At 44.4% G+C, this 19969-nt stretch overlaps 1 protein-coding gene across 1 annotated transcript; it reads left to right on the forward strand.

Annotated features, from left to right (window-relative positions):
- Window positions 1-16891: 16891 nt before the first annotated feature.
- On the forward strand, window positions 16892-17935 carry LOC112639878 (protein GVQW3-like). Its single transcript, XM_025415064.1, has one exon. The coding sequence runs from the start codon at window positions 16892-16894 to the stop codon at window positions 17933-17935; it is 1044 nt and encodes a 347-aa protein (XP_025270849.1).
- Window positions 17936-19969: the final 2034 nt, after the last annotated feature.

A 19969-nucleotide genomic window follows, 5' to 3' on the forward strand; every position in this document is an offset into this window, starting at 1 on the left:
GTCCGTCTGTCCGTCTGTCCGTCTGTCCGTCTGTCCGTCTGTCCGTCTGTCCGTCTGTCTGTCTCTCTCTCTCTCTCTCTCTCTCTCTCTCTCACTCTCATTCGCTCACTCACCTGTAATTTTTTTTTTACAAGAAAGGGGCAAATGCATTTTATGCATACCCACCGGTCGATCCAGTGAGTTATGTGGGACTCGAGTGCCAAGTCGAATTACCAACTCGGTACTCCCTACCCACTAAAAACCACTCTCCTTTCACGAATTTTCTTCGATACACTATCCTTTCCGAGATCCGTTTTCACATAACGTCAAAAAATAGTTATTTTTACCTTGTTCGATGACTCCTGATGTATTGCTGTAATTGCTTGAAGGAGAAATGAATTTTCCGATAGATCGTACGTTCTCAAATTTAATGTAGATATCACGTTGCACAAGACAGAAATCCACACTAAATTATTAACTGAAAGTTTTTCTACTTTCATGAACTGCATTCTTTTATAAAACTTTTATTGCGACGACGCGATTGCGGTAGTAATAATATTAATATGTTAAATGTTTATTATGTTTACCACATTCTTCAATCGAACACATGATCGCGTTCGATAGCGCCAGTAGTACCTTAATCTACGGCCCCCGACGGCACGTACGCCGAGGTACTGCGCAAAGCGAAGCACGGAGTCGGCGCCGAAAAGTTGAAGAGCCTGGGAATTGAGGACATCCGGGCCCGTCGTGGAATGACGGGCTCGTATGTCCTCGAGATCGCGGGTCCCACGAAGGAGGAGAGGGAGTCCAAGGCGGAGGCCCTTGCCGCGGAAATGCGGAGGGTCTTTGCCGAGGACTCCTCTGTCCGGATAGACAAGCCAACAGCGACGGTACGGATTCTAGGCCTAGACGAGGGCGGTGACATTGGAGAAGGTGGTTTCTACCATCGCGGAAAGGGGGGTGGCCAGGCCCGAAGAAATAAGGGCCTCCATCAGCAGGTCCACTTACGGGATGGGGGTAGCTTGGGTCCGCTGCCCTGTCAGAGCGGCGGATGACCTGGCCAAAGCCGCCCGCATAAGAATAGGGTGGACGACCGCCAGGGTGGAACTGGCAACGGCGCGTCCTACCCACTGTTTTAGGTGCTGGGGAGAGGGACACGTGGCTTCCAGGTGCAGGAGCGCCAAGGACAGGTCCCGCACCTGTTACAGGTACGGTGGGCCACACGACTGCATCCTGCCAGGCGGCCCCTTACTGCCTGTCGTGCGCGGAGGTGAGGAGGAAGGCGGATCATCGTAGAGGAGCAGTGAGCTGCGGACTTCCATTGGGACGGGCCCCGCCGACCTCCGTTGCACCCTCACGTGGAGGGACAAGGCGGGGGGAGCGGGAGCCGAGGCGCCCCAACAGCGGCAGCAGCAGCGGCAGTGACAACAGCAGCAACAGCAGCAGCAGCCGCAAGGAACGCCGCGGCCCTTGAGGAGCGGGACAGGAGGGAAGGAGAAGGAAGGAGAGAAGGAGGCGACGGAGGAGAATATGGAGATAGGAGACACTGATGGCCAAAGGTAAACCAGCGACCCTATCTATCCTACAGGCCAACCTCAACCACGCCCGCCGTGCGCAGGATCTTTTTCTGCACACAATGGCGGAGCGCGGTTGTGGGTTGGGCGTGGCGTCGGAGCCGTACGCGGCCCCTTCCGACCACCCGTCCTGATTTTCGGCGGGGTGCCTGGAAGGAGCTGCCCCGCTGGTGGCCATCGTGCGGGGGGGTGACGAAGGGTCGCCCCCTTGCAGGATGGGGACCAGGAGTCGGCACTTCGCGATGGTGTGGTAAGGAACCACCTGCGTTATAGGCGTATACCTCCCTCCCTCGCTTGGCCCAGTTTGAGGCCGAGCTCGGCGAGGTAGACGAGGCGGTGAGGAGCGGCCTCCCCGGGCCGGTCCTCGTGATGGGCGACTTCAACTCCAAATCTCGGAGTTGGAGTTGCCGGTCCGAGGATCGGCGCGAGGAGACGCTGCGAGATTGGGCGGGATCACTCGGGCTGACCCTGCTCAATGTCGGGTCCGTCGCCACATGCGTGAGGCCGCAGGTGGAGTCCATCATCGTGGGCCTCTCCTGCGGCTTTGCGCATGGTGGGGGAGATGGAGGGTGGCCGCTGAGCTCGAGGCCCTATCAGATCACTGGTATATTGAGCTCAGCTTGGTCGCCCGACATCCGCCCACCGAGCCGGACTCGCGGGAGGAGCGTAGGTGGTCCCTCACCAGGCTGAACCTGGACCTCTTGATGGCCTCGATGCAGGCCTCGCTATGGGTTTGGGGGAAAGACCCTCTGGCGTGGGAGGAAAAGGGAATGGAGGAATTGGCATCGAGGCTTCGCAGTGCTCTCTGGGGAGCCTATGATGCTTCGATGCCAAGGGTAAGGAGGGGATCCGGGAGGAGATCGGCGTACTGGTGGACCGAGGAGATCACGAATCTCCGCGATGCTTCGGTCCGGGCGAGACGCCGACTTCAAAGATGTATGCGAAGGAGAAACCGTAGCGAGGCCTGTATTGAGCGGGCGCGGGAAGAGTGTCGGGATGCCCGACGCTTCCTCGGCGCTGTCATCGGGAAGTCCAAGACCAGGGCCTGGGAGGAGCTGCTCGCCTCCCTGGACGAGGACCCGTGGGGGCGCCCGTACAGAATAGTTCTCAAGAAATTGAGGTCGCGAGCGCCTCCGACCACGGAGTCTCTGGCCCCCGGCTTCCTTGGGGAGGTAGTGGAGACCCTCTTCCCCGGGAGAGCAGGGGGCGCAGTGCCCTTCCCCCTCTCGGACCGTATGCTCGAGTGGAGGGAGGGCTGGGAGGTGACAGCGGAGGAGATGCGGGATGCTGTCCAGAGGATGAAGTCGAATAAGGCTCCCGATCCGGACGACATCCCGGGTAAGATCTGGGCCCTGGTCATGGGGGAAGCTGGTGGAACCCTGAGGTACCTCTTTACGAGATGCCTCAGGAAGGGGATCTTCCCCTCTCTTTGGAAGGAGGCGAGACTAGTCCTCCTTCCGAAAGGAGGGAGGGACCCCGACGATCCAGCGGTTTACCGACCTCTCTGTCTTTTAGATGAGGTCGGTAAGCTGATGGAGCGGATTGGTGGGGCGGCTCAATGAGCACCTGCAACAGGTTGCGGGGCTCAACGAGTCCCAGTTCGGGTTCCGTACGGGCCGGTCGACCATCGACGCGATGGATGGTCTGCGGGCCCGCTTGGAACAGATAGTCCAGCACGGGGGAGTGGCGTTGGCTGTGTCCCTGGACATAGCCAACGCTTTTAACACCCTTCCGTGGGAGATGATAGGGGCGGGGCTACGAGCGCACGGAGTCCCGGATTACCTGTCCAGGGTAATCCAGGACTATTTCATGGGGAGGAGTATCTCCTGTCGCGATGCCAAGGGGGTACGTAGGCGGTGGCCCGTCGTGCGTGGTGTTCCACAGGAATCCGTTCTGGGGCCGTTGCTATGGAACATCGCGTACGATGAGGTACTGGGGAGGGTCCTTCCCCCCGGCTGTCATGTCATCTGTTATGCGGATGACACGCTGGTGGTAGTTGGGGGGAAGGACTGGAGGGACGCGACCGCGTTGAGGAACATCGCGGTGGCCGGGGTGGTCCGCGATATAAGACGTTGGGCCTGAGGGTAGCTCCCCGGAAGACGGAGGCCGTTTTTTTCCATGACGGCTTCCGGCCTTCCCCCCCCAGGCTCACATTTAAGGTGGACGGGCACGACGTCCAGGTGGGGACCCGGATGAAGTATCTGGGTCTCCACCTGGACGGAAGGTGGACTTTCGAGGAGCACTTTGCCCAGGTGGCCCCCAGGATAGGTGGAATAGCGTCCTCGCTGGCGAGGCTGCTGCCCAACCTGGGGGGGCCGGACGGCCGTATCCGCAAGTTTTATGTGGACACGGTCGGATTGGTGGCTCTTTACGGCACCGATCTGGGCGGGTGCTGCCTCGAGGTCCAACAAGGGGCGTACTGCGGGGGGCACACCGCTCCATAGTTTTAAGAACCGCGCGGTCGCATATGCGGCGATGATGGTGCTGGCGGGGTCCCCTCCCCTGGAGCTCCTGGCCTAAGCCCGGGCGGAGATGTACTGGGGGATTAGGGAGCTCCGGGGAAGGGGAAGTATGGTGGGGCCGGGGCCAAGAGGGCCATCAGGCGGCAGACTCGGTCCTCGTGGACTGGCAGCGGCAACTGGCCGTGGTGATCAGGCACGGATGCTTCGGTCACTACCTGTGTCGCATCAGGAGAGAACCAACCCCCAGGTGCCACCACTGCGAGGAGGACCGGGACACGGCGCAGCACACCCTCGAAGCCTGCTCGGTCTGGGAGGTGCAGCGCCGTGCCCTGGTCGCAGTGGTGGGAGCTGACCTCTCTCCCTCGGCGCCGTCATTGAGGCGATGCTAAGGGGGGAGGAGGAGTGGCGGGCAGTGGCCTCCTTTTGCGAGGTCATGCGGAGCAAGGAGGAGGCGGAGAGGGATCGGCGAATGATGCCCGCCCCAATGGCAGCACAGAGAAGAGCAGCGGCCAGGAGGTCCCGACGGAGGACGAGGAGGAGACTGATTGGGCCTCCGGTCCCACCGCTGGACAGGGACTGAATGAGAGGAGGGGCCTTGTCAAGACCCACTCTTCCCTTCACTGCAGGTTTGGCGGACAGGTGGGAGTGAGAGGAAGGTTCCCCCCTCCCTCCCACCACGGCATAAGAAGAGGCCCCGTTCAGGGGCCGCGGCGAGTGGGCCCCGGTGTGGAGCGGGGAGATCTCCCACCGGGACAGAACCCTATTAGACGGAGCCGGGAGGCGGAAGAGTGTCCTCCCTCCCAGCTACAGTGGAGGAATGGTGGTGGGGGGGAGGGGGTCGCGGAAGAATGCCCTTGGCGTACCTGTGGCCCCCCCGTGACACCGCGATGGAGGACACCCGCAGGGGTTTTAGTCGGTGCGAGTCCGACATAATCCCTTTCCTTCCCCGAGGAGAGGGGTATGCATAAGGCATTTTTCCTGCGTATCAAAAAAAAAAGAGAGAGAACGTATGTGTTTGCATGTGTGTCTGTATGTGTTGTGACGTTGCCGTCACGACGGACGTCCACCCTCTAAAAAGACTGCGTGACGCGAGCCGAGCGGCCGCGCCGGTCGAGAAATCGAGAGCCCCGCCGGGATTTTTAGAGAGGCGAGCGCGTTTGTTTATAAGTAAAAACCTTGTTACTAATCCTATTTGTCGAAATTATATTGTTCATGAGGCTATAAATCTTCAACGAAGATCTACCTGGAAGTCTACAAGAAAAGCGGCCTTGCCGAATCATCACCGATCAAAACAGTGGCCGTGAAAAACAAGGGTCGGCAATAATCGAGCAGCCTCGCACATTTTCGGTCCATCGACCCAGCATCCCAGGGCCGGCCAGCAATGACGGGCGCCGAAAGCACCCCGCGAAGAAGCTAAATCTCTTCGGCAAAGTCAGGAAGAGGCGCTACCCTCCGCTGGAGAGAGACGAAGGCCGCAAAGGACGGCCCGGACAGGAGAATTCCCGAGCACCGGGCGGGGAAAAGCGCGCCGGAACGGCGGACCAGCGGAGGCGCGGGATCGCGGGCGCATGATGCGCCCTTGCGTCGCGCTCGAAAATTCGAGCGCGCGGGAACGGGCCTATCACCCCTCTCGATGGGGTGCGGGGCGATTCCTTAAGAATAAATAGAGCGGTTCCGAGAGAAGAAGGAGACTTGTTCTGCGGGAGTTTTCGAAGAAAGTGAAGAGAGAGTATCGCGAACCCCCTGCACGGAAAAAGACGACGTGGCGGAAGCAAATAGAGACGAGTACAACGGTGAGGTCACCCGGCTATCTAGAGTTTTATTTCGAAAATTTGTACGGCGTCCACCGAGACGGCTCGCGAGTCGACCCCTCTGGCCGGTCGCGATTAGAGTTTCGTTTGCGTAGATTTCGCGATAGTGAAAATAAGTCGAGTGCGACCGTGGTCAAGGGGTGACAGTGATCCGTCAATCGGTTTCACCCGATATACTCGTTCGCCTCTCCGTTATCCGTGCGACGCGTGCTAAGTGCAGAATTTTGATCTCGAGGCTATCGCCGGTCGGAGTGGAGCGACTCCGACCGATTGTGAGTGCTGTCGACCGCCACCCCAGGGGAGACGTTTCGCGTCAGTTTGAGCGGCGAATTGGTGAGTACCTTGGAAATTGTGACAGCGGACCGGAAGTTGCGCGACCAAAACGGGCCTCGATTCTCGACCTTCTCTCTCTACGTGCGTTTTCTTTTTTTTTAGCGCTCGCAGTCCGCTCATCGCGGACGTGCGAATAATAGGCTGTCGGAGGCTTAAGCTGTTGACACCCGCCGTGCCGTGCGTGCACCGGCGGGAACGCCTTATCGTTGCGATACGCGAATACCGCGTTCCGATCGACTAGAAATTGCCGTTCTTGCAGTAGTTTACCTCGTCTTGGAGTTATCTCGGCTACTGCAATTAAATAAAAAAATAAAGTATCAAATGTTCATGTATGTTCTCGGTAATTCTGAGATCTCGTATTTCTTTCTGTTTCTCGTACGCGTAATCGCGCGCCTCGTTCGGTTCTCCGAAATCGTAAGCGCTCGCACGCTTCTTGTCGTTCTTCGTAATTGCAAGCGCTCGCGTCTTTCTTTCAGTTCTCAGTAATTGTCATATTCAGGGCGCTTCTCTCTATTCTCCGTAATAATAGAGTTTCGCACATCCGAGTCTGTTTACCGTAATTATAAAGCCTTGCGCATCCGACTCGGTTTACCACTGTTATGCCGTCTTAGATTTCTTTTCGATTAATTATCTCGAGCGAACAGTTGCGGTGAATTACGGCTCATCACTCCGGTTATTTTCGATTGTAATTTTTTTCACTTTATTTGGTTGTCGTCAATCGAAGTATTGTGAACCTTGCGTCGATCTGATATGTCGTTCGATTGGATTATTATATTTTTCTTTTATTTGTCATTCCTTTCTTATTAATAATAAATCTGTTATATTGTCTAGTTAACTTCGCGTGATTTATTTGAATGTTCGTCCCCTGTGGTCATAGTTATCCGTTTATGTTTCTCTCGCGCCTCGAATTAATTAATCGCCTCGCTCGAAGAACCACTCCCCTCTACCGTTAGGCGAGCTAGTCCGCCCGTGGCGAAGGAGGCAATCATCTTTCGCGCTGTTTAAAAATTCCGTCGAAAAATTGATGCGTGAAAGATCGCATCTGGCGCCCAACCTATCGAGATATCGAACTGCCTCCGCGCCGCCGCGGCCCGCGCGAGCACTCTTCATCCCTGTTCCTCCGAGCGCGGAAATCGCATATTCCTCCTGTGTTTGACGGCGTTCGATCCGACCAAACTTAGAGCAAAGAAGGTGAAAAACGTCGCAGTGTATAGCGACCAGCTGATCGCAGCAGGCGCCCCGCGTAAGCGCCCGCGTCTGACGGTGAATCGCGTCACCCTTGCCTGCCTCTTGTATCCGACCCGTCATGCGTTAACTACTTTCTTTAATAATTCGAAAACTAAGCGAGGACGAAATTTTGCAAAAGGAAAAATCGTCTTAGAATTGACTCAACAATGTGTCATTTCACGGACACAGGGGTTATTTTGAATCACCCTGTATATATATATATATATAGACCGTGTTCCGAAATTGCTGCCAGTTTACTGCCAGCACTGAAAATATATAATATACATAACGTGCACTATAGAATTTGTAGTACTGGCAGTAATTTCGGAACACGGCCACAGTTTGTAGGCAGCGCGCGCAACCGACTTATTGTTAGATTAGTTTACGCGGTAAACCGACGACCGGTCTACGACTCAGATTTCCTCTTATAATCTTGTGAAAGGACAGAGTTGGAAGAGTTAAAGTCGCGAAACTTATAACTCGAACGAATATTGTGCGTTTTTGTGAAAGTCAAACAGATAGCAAGATAGAAATTATTTGACAGAAGACAAGGTAAGGAATCAACAATTTTAAGGTTATGTATGTGGACACGTGTACATTAAATAATTGTATTTTCGATTAGATGGACGATAAAAACATGGAACGTCATTACGCGTCGTTCGTTTCACAGACGAAAACTCAAATTCTAGCAGAATTTGGTTCCACTCTCATGGATGCATAAAGATAAAGAGAACAGATATACCTGTCTATACCCAGGTCCTTCTGATTACCAGCACATTGAGGGCTGGCTATTATCTTTGAAAGAGCCCGAAGAACACTGGGAATCTTTTTCAAGAGAAGACATTTCATATGCAAGTATGTAATAATATTTATTAATAGTTTGTTTATAAATTTATCTGCGGTTACTGTCATTTTTTTTCTTTTTAAATAATTAGAAGATTTGAAACAAGAGAAAAGACGGCTCAAACGAGCCTTAAAGTCCGATGTAATTCAATGCACTGATGACGGGTGTACTGAAAGCCGACCTATTCAAATGTCCACAGATGTCATCGAAAAAAGTTTGAATGCTGTAAAACCCTTGCACTGCAATAAACCTTTGGCATCAGTAAATTCATTGCTTGACATCTAGCCAAAAACGAAAAACAATTCAAGTATATAAATTTTTTTCAGCTTTGTAAAAAGTAAAACTGTATGACTGATTAGAAACTTTAAATGCGAAAGAATCAATTTATGTTTAATACACGCTTTCAGAAACCTAATTCTTAGAAAAGTCTTAGTATATCTAGATTAAATAATTTCATGCAATTTATTTGATATTACTTTTTCAACACAATAACATCATTTCAAGTATAGCGTTATTTATTGTTCAGTTATTAATACAATGAAGGGCTGAAACGTATGATCTTTTTTAATTTCAATAAATATAATAAGCACATACATCTAGCTATGACTCGTAGCTTTTTTACTATCATCACTTTTATATCATCACTTACTTTTTATATCATCAATTTTATATATAATTTTTATATTTTAGGTATATGCTTGACGAATTAACCAGCAAACCAAATAATAGACGTGGTGCAAATGATAAATGTTCTTTTTTCAGAGGAAATTGCCGCAACAGATAAACCATTGAGTAAGTACTCAAAATTTTATTAAATATGTATTGCTTTTAGATCTATCAGATCTCTAACTTAATATTCAATAATTTTTTTAGTTTCAGAGAATGTTTCCGTTAGAAAGGAACATATAGACGACAAGTTTGAAGAATTACAAAAAGCAATATCAAGTCAAATAGTTTCTGCCAAAAGAAGCATTTTATACGATTTGGAAAAAAAAATTAACGAAGTCAAACATACACTTTTACTAAAGAATCCAACAGGAACTAATATGGTACAAGATGGTATAGAGAAAATCAAAAGCGACTTGAAAATAATTTTGCCCACAGTAACGTTAGAGGATTTTTTGCAATTTGAAAATTTATTAAAGAATTCTGAAAACAACAGAAAATTATTAGTAAGTAATTTTAAATAAGTAGAAAATATATCTCAACGTTATTTATAAACAAATTTTTTAATTTTTTAATTTTGTTATAGATGTCACTGTTTCGAACTTTAATTGCTGGTGATGCAGCCGTAAAAGACAGCATTGCTACAGCTTTAGGCTCAGTGATGGTCAAAGCGGTCCAATTGCAATATTCGGGGACTGGAAGAATAATTCACAAGGAAAAAAAAATTTCAGTGAGACAAACACATATCTATGTTTAAGAGGTAGAATTTCTTTTAATATCAACCTTATGTCTTATATGACAAGAATATTTATTATGTAATATATTTTGCAGATGCTTTGATTGACAAATACGGAAATACTCTGGATGTAAAAAGATTACCAGGCCAGGTGGGCATATTGTCCCAAGCTGGCGACTGAGAAAGCTACCGAAAACAGCGACAAAAAGATAAAACAACTACTCCTATTTAAAGCAATAAAATATTATATATATATATATATATATATATATATATATATTATATATTTAATATATATGTTGAGATATTTTAAGAGTTTAAAAACAATAAAATGTTTGTAATTTAAAACTTTAACTTAACTTTAAATGTTTTTTAACTTAATTTTAAATGTTTATTTCCTTTTCTGAGTAGTAACTTTACCGTACGGTAAAAATGCCAATATGGCTTTCTCATGGTACCAGGCTTAACCAAATTGTTTTTTATTGCTTTGTTGCAGCATAAACTATTATAAATATATATTTATAAAATAGTTTACTGAATATTTTTCGCATTTTTATTAAAAATACATTAACATATAATAATTATATATAAATATTCTTAATAAAAAGGAAAACAATTTCTAGTAAAATATATTTTGATAAATAAATTTTGATATATCTGTAAAAATGTATTAACGCAATAAAGCAATAAAAAAAATAATTTGGCTAAGTCGACCGTAAAAAAGCTATTATTGGCCAAGTATTGGTACAATAGATTAGTCATTAATGGCAAAATATTGGCAAGATATATTGACCATTAATGGCCCATCATTGGTTACAATGTTTGGCCGTACATTGTTACCCATTGCTGGACCGAAGTTATCATTCCAGAGAAATCCCATTGCTGGGCCAGTCATGGGCGCCATTATTGCACCAATATTGGTGACTTGGCAACCAGTTTTGGCCCAGAATAGGGCCGTTAATAAAACCCTATATGGGATTCTTTTCAAAAGTTTGCCGATATTACTAAAGTTTTATTAATGTTTGTACTTCAAGAATAAAAAGATTAAAAATATTGTTTCTTTACAGTTATTAAGTATTAGTCTTAGAAATTATATAAATTCTTTATTTTTAACCTTGTCAAGTATTTTCTCTATTGTCATTATATTTTTAACACAAACCAATCCTGGAAATGATAGAATAAACCGATAGTATAAATCGATAATGCCTCTATAAAAATATGTAGACATAATTGTATATAAATGGATATATGCACAATGAAAATTAATATAAATTTTGTCATGGACTGATTTTCGCGCGATTCGTTAAGAGATAGCGGGATCGAAAATCCGGGTTCGAGGTTTTGCAATAAGCGAGAGCGTATATAAAAAAAATGAAATAAACAAGTTTATTGAGTGTCTGAGATACAGTGTGTATGTACGTGCGCGCGGTGTGTGTGTGCGCATGTATATAAGTGAAAACGCGTGCAATTAGGCGTGAGCGCGATATTCGGCGCGAGGCGCTAAGTTTTTATTTCTTACAATTTTAAATCGCGTCGCATATGCACGTCGTAGCGTGCCGCGAGAGAATTTATTAAAACCGAAGTGATTGAATACAATGATGTGTATATCGGAGATAAGATGTGTCGATTGTATTAATACCTTTAAATGGTATACAGGGTGACCCATTTTAACTTAGGCAGCCAAATAACTCGAAAAATAAGAACACTACGAAAAAATGGTTAGAATCAAAATTTCGTCATTTCGAGGGGGACGTACAATGACGTTAAAATCAGCCCCCCATCCCACCCCCTGGGCGGTGAGGGGGGGCAAGTTTGAAATCTTAAATGGAACCCCCTATTTTTCATTGCATATTCTTGTAGCTTATCTCGAGAGCTTTTCAAAACACTATAATTAAATACCTTTTTATTAAGTACTTTTTGAGTTATAAGGCTTGAAATAATTTCTTAATTTTACATAAACCATAAAATATCTAGTAAACCATTCATTTTTCGATTATCTTACCTTCATACTTTTATGTACAAAATAATGAAAGGAATCAATTGGTGTAAAGAAAACACATAGTTGTTTCTAAGAAAAAATATGTAATTTGCAATTAACAATTCCATATTTTTTCTTAAAAACAACTGTATGTTTTCTTTACACCAATTGATTCCTCTCATTATTTTGTACATAAAAGGTTTTGTACATTAAGGTAAGATAATCGAAAAATGAATGGTTTACTAGATATTTTATGGTTTATGTAAAATTAAGAAATTATTTTAAGGCCTTATAACTCAAAAAGTACTTAATAAAAAGATACTTAATTATAGTGTTTTGGAAAGCTCTCGAGATAAGCTACAAGAATATGCAATGAAAAATAGGGGGTTCCATTTAAGATTTCAAACTTGCCTCCCCTCACCGCCCAGGGGGAGGGGTGGGGGGGCTGATTTTAACGTCATTGTACGTCCCCCTCGAAATGACGAAATTTTGATTTTAACCATTTTTTCGTAGTGTGCTTATTTTTCGAGTTATTTGGCTGCCTAAGTTAAAATGGGTCACCCTGTATACAGCGTGTTGTTGTGATTCGGGCACGGTCAATGACCATTGACGCGGCGCGTATCGTTTTTTGTGCCCGTACGCCGGGAAAGCCTTGTTTTTAGTGCGCTTCTTTCTAAGCACGTTACGTTCTGCGAATTTAATAGACGCGGTTACGTGGCATTTAAATTATCAGTCCCGTGCGGATGGATTTTGCGGGAACGCAGTGCCGGCGAGAGCGACTCGTCCGAGGCAGCTCTATTCTCTACCTCGTGAAAGATGCACTTGCGTTTGGCGGTCGGATTTTAGACCGGTAGTCGAGATCTCTCGACGGAATCGGAGTTCTTTCGGATTCCTTGTTCCTCGGTCGGTTTTATGAAGATCGGATGGAATGACCTGGCTTTGTAGATCGAGAGCACTCGATGGAGGAAGAGTTCACTCTACCTGCTTTCTAAAAGCGAGATTTAATTTTCGGAGCGGTCTAGATTTCGGAGCTGCTACTCTTGATGAGAGCGGATCGGAAAAGGTGATTATTACGCCGAACGGGTTACGGAAAGCGGTACGGTCGGAGGCTCGCTCGGAGGAGTTCGGGGTGCGCGCCGAGCACGGGTTTTTTCGCCGGTCGCCGGATCGGGGCCCGTCGGCAACGCTCGGCGGTATTCGGGTTGTTCGTTTCGAAAGTTTAAAAAATGTGGGCACACCGCGCCTCTGCCTCTGCCCGGCGGGTGTTCTGCCGGGCGGCAGCTTCCGGCGGACCGCAATGCCGGGAATACGATGCATCTAAGGGGGTGCACGGGGTGCATCGTTACAAGTCTAGTGATTGTTATTGAATATATTGTCGATCGAAATATTAGCGTTAATAGATATAACTTCAAGAATGTTTGATGAAAAATTTTTTTATTAGACAGATTTTCTATCTTGATATTTAGTAGTTCTGTGCCGTTATATATAATTATTCTTAATACAAAAAAATGTTATTTTTAAAAATGATAGTTATATATATATATATATACCGGGTGTTTCAGACCACCCGTACACCCCATTTTAAAGCAAAGGAAGTGGTTATTTTGAAAAATGTTTCAGACAAAAGTTGTTGAAGATGAAGTAATGCATTACATGGGTAAATTTGATTGACCTTGGGTGGCGTCGTGAAGGTCATGTCAAGGTCGACTTGAATTTTTTAAATGGGAACCCATATTTTTCATTGCATATTCTTGTAACTGACATCAAGACGTTTTCAAAACACTGGTTACAAAGTCTTTTTAGTTGAAATCTTCCTGAATTATAAGACTTCAAAATTTCAATACCGCCGGCGTCAGCATTACCTACGATGTACCGCGTGGAGGTCGCACGGATATCGAATTTACATCTCTTCGGGGTGCTTGATTAAACTGAGTCCCCTTGCCTCTCACGTGTGTATGTACTATGTGCAGCGCGCAGTCAAAGAGAAGGACCCCGGGGTTCGTCAGTCCCCCAATATCTTACAACTCTAAACCCTCTCTGCTGTGTATTTTCAAGTGAGATAGTGTTCAAACTGAGCACCGTTATTTGCGATGCAAGCATCTACTCTGGTTTGGAAGGAATTGGTTGCTCGAAGAATTTCATCAGCATTTAAGAATTGAATTGCTTCTCTTATCCTACGAATCATGTCGTCCCTTGTAGTTGGGCGTTCACGATACACCAAGTCTTTTACCCTTCCCCACAAATAATAATCCAGGATAGTGAGGTCTGGCGAGCGGGGTGGATAATTGATCGGACCATATTTGCCTATCCACCTATTGGGAAACATAGTATTTAGTACTGCACGGGCAATTCTTGATGTATGTGACGGGCATCCATCTTGTTGGAACCACATATCCAGGCGCAATCGCAGAGGTAGATTTTCTAATAAGACAGGAAGTTCTGTCTCTATCAAGGCTGAATATCTAACAGCGTTTAAATTTTCTTCAAAGAAAATAGGACCTATGATCTGGCTTCCAATAATGCCGCACCAAACATTCACCTTCCAAATATGCTGATGATCTATTTCTCTCAACCAGTGAGGATTAACTTGCGACCAATAACGACAGTTCCACGTATTGACACTTCCATCACATTTGAATGTAGATTCATCAGAAAATAAAATTTTGTGATGAAAATTAGGTGGTTGTTGTCTTATCCAGTTGCAAAATGCAAGTCTATTTTGACAATCATCATAATTTACAGCTTGGTGAAGAGACATTCGATAAGGGTGAAACTTGTTTTGACTCAAAATGCGCCAGATACTGGTAAGACTAACTCCAGAATCTATTTCTCGGCGTCTCAAGGAATCATGAGGATTCAATTCTGTTGATGCAAGAATTTCCGCTGCTCTTTCATTCCTAATTGGACGGCGGATCTGTCGATTTTTGTTATGTTGAGGCTGAACGACACCTTCGGTCCTGACTCGGTTAGCTAAATGTGAAAAAACGTTACGCGAGTGAGGAGTCCGATCAGGAAATCGCTCTTGTCACAATCTTTCTGCTGCAGCGAATGTACCTCGACACTCACCCAAAATTAGCAACATATCATATGCTTCTTCATTCGAATAGGACATGGCTATGACGATATGAATTAACCCGAATTAAATTATTCCGAGAGCAGGAATAGCGCGAGATTCGACCCTGGGTCGGGAAGACGACGACGTGTTTGCGGGACGAAGGATCGGCAGAACTAACAAAACCTAAGTACTTATAAAACAAAAGAAGGATCGGTAAACTTCGAAGTAGCAATTACGTCGTAGCAGATGCCCCAGGTTTGTGAAAGAAAAGTTTTACGATTCGGAATTATCATCATTTGTTTTATAGCTTTTGTTAGTCGCTTTCGCTCTGACGATTCCGTCGTCGTCTTCCCGACCCAGGGTCGAATCTCGCGCTATTCCTGCTCTCGGAATAATTTAATTCGGGTTAATTCATATCGTCATAGCCATGTCCTATTCGAATGAAGAAGCATATGATATGTTGCTAATTTTGGGTGAGTGTCGAGGTACATTCGCTGCAGCAGAAAGATTGTGACAAGAGCGATTTCCTGATCGGACTCCTCACTCGCGTAACGTTTTTTCACATTTAGCTAACCGAGTCAGGACCGAAGGTGTCGTTCAGCCTCAACATAACAAAAATCGACAGATCCGCCGTCCAATTAGGAATGAAAGAGCAGCGGAAATTCTTGCATCAACAGAATTGAATCCTCATGATTCCTTGAGACGCCGAGAAATAGATTCTGGAGTTAGTCTTACCAGTATCTGGCGCATTTTGAGTCAAAACAAGTTTCACCCTTATCGAATGTCTCTTCACCAAGCTGTAAATTATGATGATTGTCAAAATAGACTTGCATTTTGCAACTGGATAAGACAACAACCACCTAATTTTCATCACAAAATTTTATTTTCTGATGAATCTACATTCAAATGTGATGGAAGTGTCAATACGTGGAACTGTCGTTATTGGTCGCAAGTTAATCCTCACTGGTTGAGAGAAATAGATCATCAGCATATTTGGAAGGTGAATGTTTGGTGCGGCATTATTGGAAGCCAGATCATAGGTCCTATTTTCTTTGAAGAAAATTTAAACGCTGTTAGATATTCAGCCTTGATAGAGACAGAACTTCCTGTCTTATTAGAAAATCTACCTCTGCGATTGCGCCTGGATATGTGGTTCCAACAAGATGGATGCCCGTCACATACATCAAGAATTGCCCGTGCAGTACTAAATACTATGTTTCCCAATAGGTGGATAGGCAAATATGGTCCGATCAATTATCCACCCCGCTCGCCAGACCTCACTATCCTGGATTATTATTTGTGGGGAAGGGTAAAAGACTTGGTGTATCGTGAACGCCCAACTACAAGGGACGACATGATTCGTAGGATAAGAGAAGCAATTCAATTCTTAAATGCTGATGAAATTCTTCGAGCAACCAATTCCTTCCAAACCAGAGTAGATGCTTGCATCGCAAATAACGGTGCTCAGTTTGAACACTATCTCACTTGAAAATACACAGCAGAGAGGGTTTAGAGTTGTAAGATATTGGGGGACTGACGAACCCCGGGGTCCTTCTCTTTGACTGCGCGCTGCACATAGTACATACACACGTGAGAGGCAAGGGGACTCAGTTTAATCAAGCACCCCGAAGAGATGTAAATTCGATATCCGTGCGACCTCCACGCGGTACATCGTAGGTAATGCTGACGCCGGCGGTATTGAAATTTTGAAGTCTTATAATTCAGGAAGATTTCAACTAAAAAGACTTTGTAACCAGTGTTTTGAAAACGTCTTGATGTCAGTTACAAGAATATGCAATGAAAAATATGGGTTCCCATTTAAAAAATTCAAGTCGACCTTGACATGACCTTCACGACGCCACCCAAGGTCAATCAAATTTACCCATGTAATGCATTACTTCATCTTCAACAACTTTTGTCTGAAACATTTTTCAAAATAACCACTTCCTTTGCTTTAAAATGGGGTGTACGGGTGGTCTGAAACACCCGGTATATATATATATATATATATATATATATATATATATATACAGGGTCTGTCCGGAAAGTAATGCGTCGCATTTTTTTGTGACGTGACTATACGTCGCAGTGCGTTCGGACCGGTTGGGGAGAGTGGGGGGAACCCTTAGCTTTCCAATGGTTGGTCGGTCAATTGTCTCCGTGCGCTTGGAGGGTTAGGACGGCTTTTTTTGTGAACGTTTACGTAGTAGTCGCGTCGAACTTATGATGGAGAAAACTGTAGAGCAACGCTATGCGATAAAGTTTTGCGTGAAGCTGAAAAAGACGCCGCTCAAAACTTTTGAAATGCTTAAGGAAGCCTTCGGGGACGATTGCCTTTCCAGATCGCAGTCCAACAGATGGCACAAGATGTTTAGAGAAAGTCGGAAGGACATCACCGACGAGGCCCGCGCAGGACGCCCGTCAACATCGCGAACGGACGATCATGTGACTCGTGTGCGCCAGTTACTGAATTCAGACCGTCGAATGAGTGTTTGCTTGATGTCGGAATTATTGACCTTGCCGAAAACGGTTGTTCATGAGATTGTATCGGAAGACTTGGCCATGCGGAAGATTTGCGCAAAACTCGTGCCCAAAGTTTTGACCGATGCGCAAAAGCAACACCGAGTGGAAGTGTGTAGAGAACTCAAGGAACTCTGTGAACATGATCCCAATTTCCTGGACAACGTTATCACTGGGGATGAGTCATGGATCTTTGAGTACGATCCGGAGTCAAAGAAACAGAGTGCAGAATGGCACACGACGTCGTCGCCACGCCAGAAGAAGGCTCGCATGAGCAAGTCCCGGATGAAGTCCATGCTCATTGTTTTTTTTTATGCAAAGGGGATAGTGCACCATGAATTCGTACCTACTGGCCAGACCGTCAACGCTCAATTTTACAAGGAAGTGCTTCAGAGACTGAATCACAGGGTTGCCCGCGTTCGAAAGGAGATCCGCGCTTCGTGGAAACTCCATCACGATAACGCGCCGGCTCACACCGCCTTTGTTGTCACGGCCTACCTGACCAAGATCGGTGTGACAACGTTGCCGCAGCCACCCTACAGTCCCGACCCGGCGGACTTTTTTTTGTTTCCTCGGCTGAAAAGGAACCTCAAAGGAAAGCATCTCGAGTCGGTGGATAACGTGCAAGCTACTACGACGGCTTACCTGAAGAGCATCCCGCGTGAGGAGTTCCTGAAAGCATATGACGCATGGAAATCGCGTTGGCAAAAATGTATTGATGCAGAAGGGTTATACTTTGAAAAATTTTAAGTTGTTTAACCTATCCGATCAATAAATTTTTTTTAAAAAAATGCGACGCATTACTTTCCGGACAGACCCTGTATATATATATATATAGAAAGAGAAAGGCAGAGAAAGAGAGAGAGACAAAATAATACAGTCGAATTTTAAAACATCGTTTTAATTAAATTTTATATACTATATAACATTCATTTGTAAAGAAAATTTTGAAATTTCTTTATCCATCTTTTTTTACAACCTCGTACATACATTTTTCTTTTATATTGAATTGTTTTATTTTATCTTATCTTATTATAGGTAGAATATATAATTTATTATCACTAGAACAAAACAAAGCGCGCGCTTCGCGCGTGCCATTTATTCTGTTACATTATATATTTTTAATAACAAATATACTTACTTTATGAACACAATTAACCCCTTTGTAATTATTTTCTCTTATTAATTTACTAATTCTTTGTATTGCAATGTCCATATAACCTTCATGATGTCAAATGACAACACTCAAATGACATGAAACATGCAATACCATAAAAACCAATCTGAGCGACGAAAAAGAGGCAAAAATACACTTCGAGATTTTCGAGATAAACTGATACATTCGAAAATCGACTTAACATGCCTTTTTTAGAATAGGATTTCATTTTTAGTTAAACTACTAACTACAATAACATTCAATTGTTTTAATCAAGCGAAAAATATCCCTTACCTGCGTGAAATTTAAATCCGGACACATGGAAACATTTTATTGCTGGAGGATGTTTGAAGTGGTATAATCTTTCGGCGTGATAGTTGCCTTTGTCAATACTAAACCTTTCAATAAAACACATAAAATTGTTCCAAACATAATTTGCATTTTTCGTAAACGTTTGCACTCAATCAATTTCCGTTGAATCTTGAATTAGTTGTTTTTCTCACTCTACTAATTCTGATGTGTTAATCGAATTGATATTAATTCATATATATACATATATTTTCGATAAATTCCTTAAAACTTAGTTTGAATCAAATGATAAGTAATGCGATAATGCGTTTCGGCCAGCAGTCACAATAGTAACTGACTTAGAATGATCAATCTCATCACGTGTTGCCACGACGTTTTATTAGCTACTTCCGTTGTAATTTATTTTTCTCCACGGAGATACTCACGTTATTTAAAAAAAAATTAAAATTTTTAAAAATTGACAAAAAAGTTGTATATAAAACAAAAATAGTTCTATGTATAAATAAAAATAATAATATATAATTGTTTAATAAATTTTATTATAAACATTTTATATTAATTTATTTCTAAGTATCTTCCCTTTGGCATAAAAAGCACGTTTAATATAAAAAGATATTCTGATTGTAAGAAAAGTAATAATGGATTTAAAAAAAAATAATTTATACGTTTTCTGTATATTCACATAATGCAGCTTGAATCAAACGATACGTAACGCCGTACTGTTTTTGTATTAGTACAAATAAGTAAAAATTCACAGTAGCACATACATAACTAAAATGAATAACATAATTAATTGTACGAGCTATTATTATCATTATTTGCATTGAATAACCTTATAATATAAAAACTTATATAATATAACTTTAGTTAATTTTACTTAATATAATATACTTAATATACAGGGTGTCCCATTTTAAGTGTTCACCCCAAATATCTCTCTCATTTTTGATTTTAGAGAAAAATGGTTCAGACATGTTTTGTATGGTTTCGAGGGGGCCATAAGATGGTACCATTGATTTGACCTTGAAGAGTCATTTGAAGGTCACGTGAAGGTTACCTCAATTTTTTTAAATAGCATCCCCTATTTTTAATTACATACTCTTGTAGCTGACCTTTCCAAAACACTATAATAAAATATTTTCTCGTTGAGTATTTTTCGAGTTATGAGGCTTGAATTATTTCTTAATTCTACATAAATCATAAAATATCTGGTAAAATATTCATTTTTCGGTTATTTTATCTTAATACTTTTATGCACAAAATAATGTGAGAAATCGATTGGTGTAAAGAAAACACATAGTTGTTTCAAAGAAAAAATA

This window comes from Camponotus floridanus, unplaced genomic scaffold (genome assembly GCF_003227725.1).
Source record: "Camponotus floridanus strain SB8 unplaced genomic scaffold, Cflo_v7.5 scaffold114, whole genome shotgun sequence".
Taxonomy (NCBI): Eukaryota; Metazoa; Arthropoda; class Insecta; order Hymenoptera; family Formicidae; genus Camponotus; species Camponotus floridanus.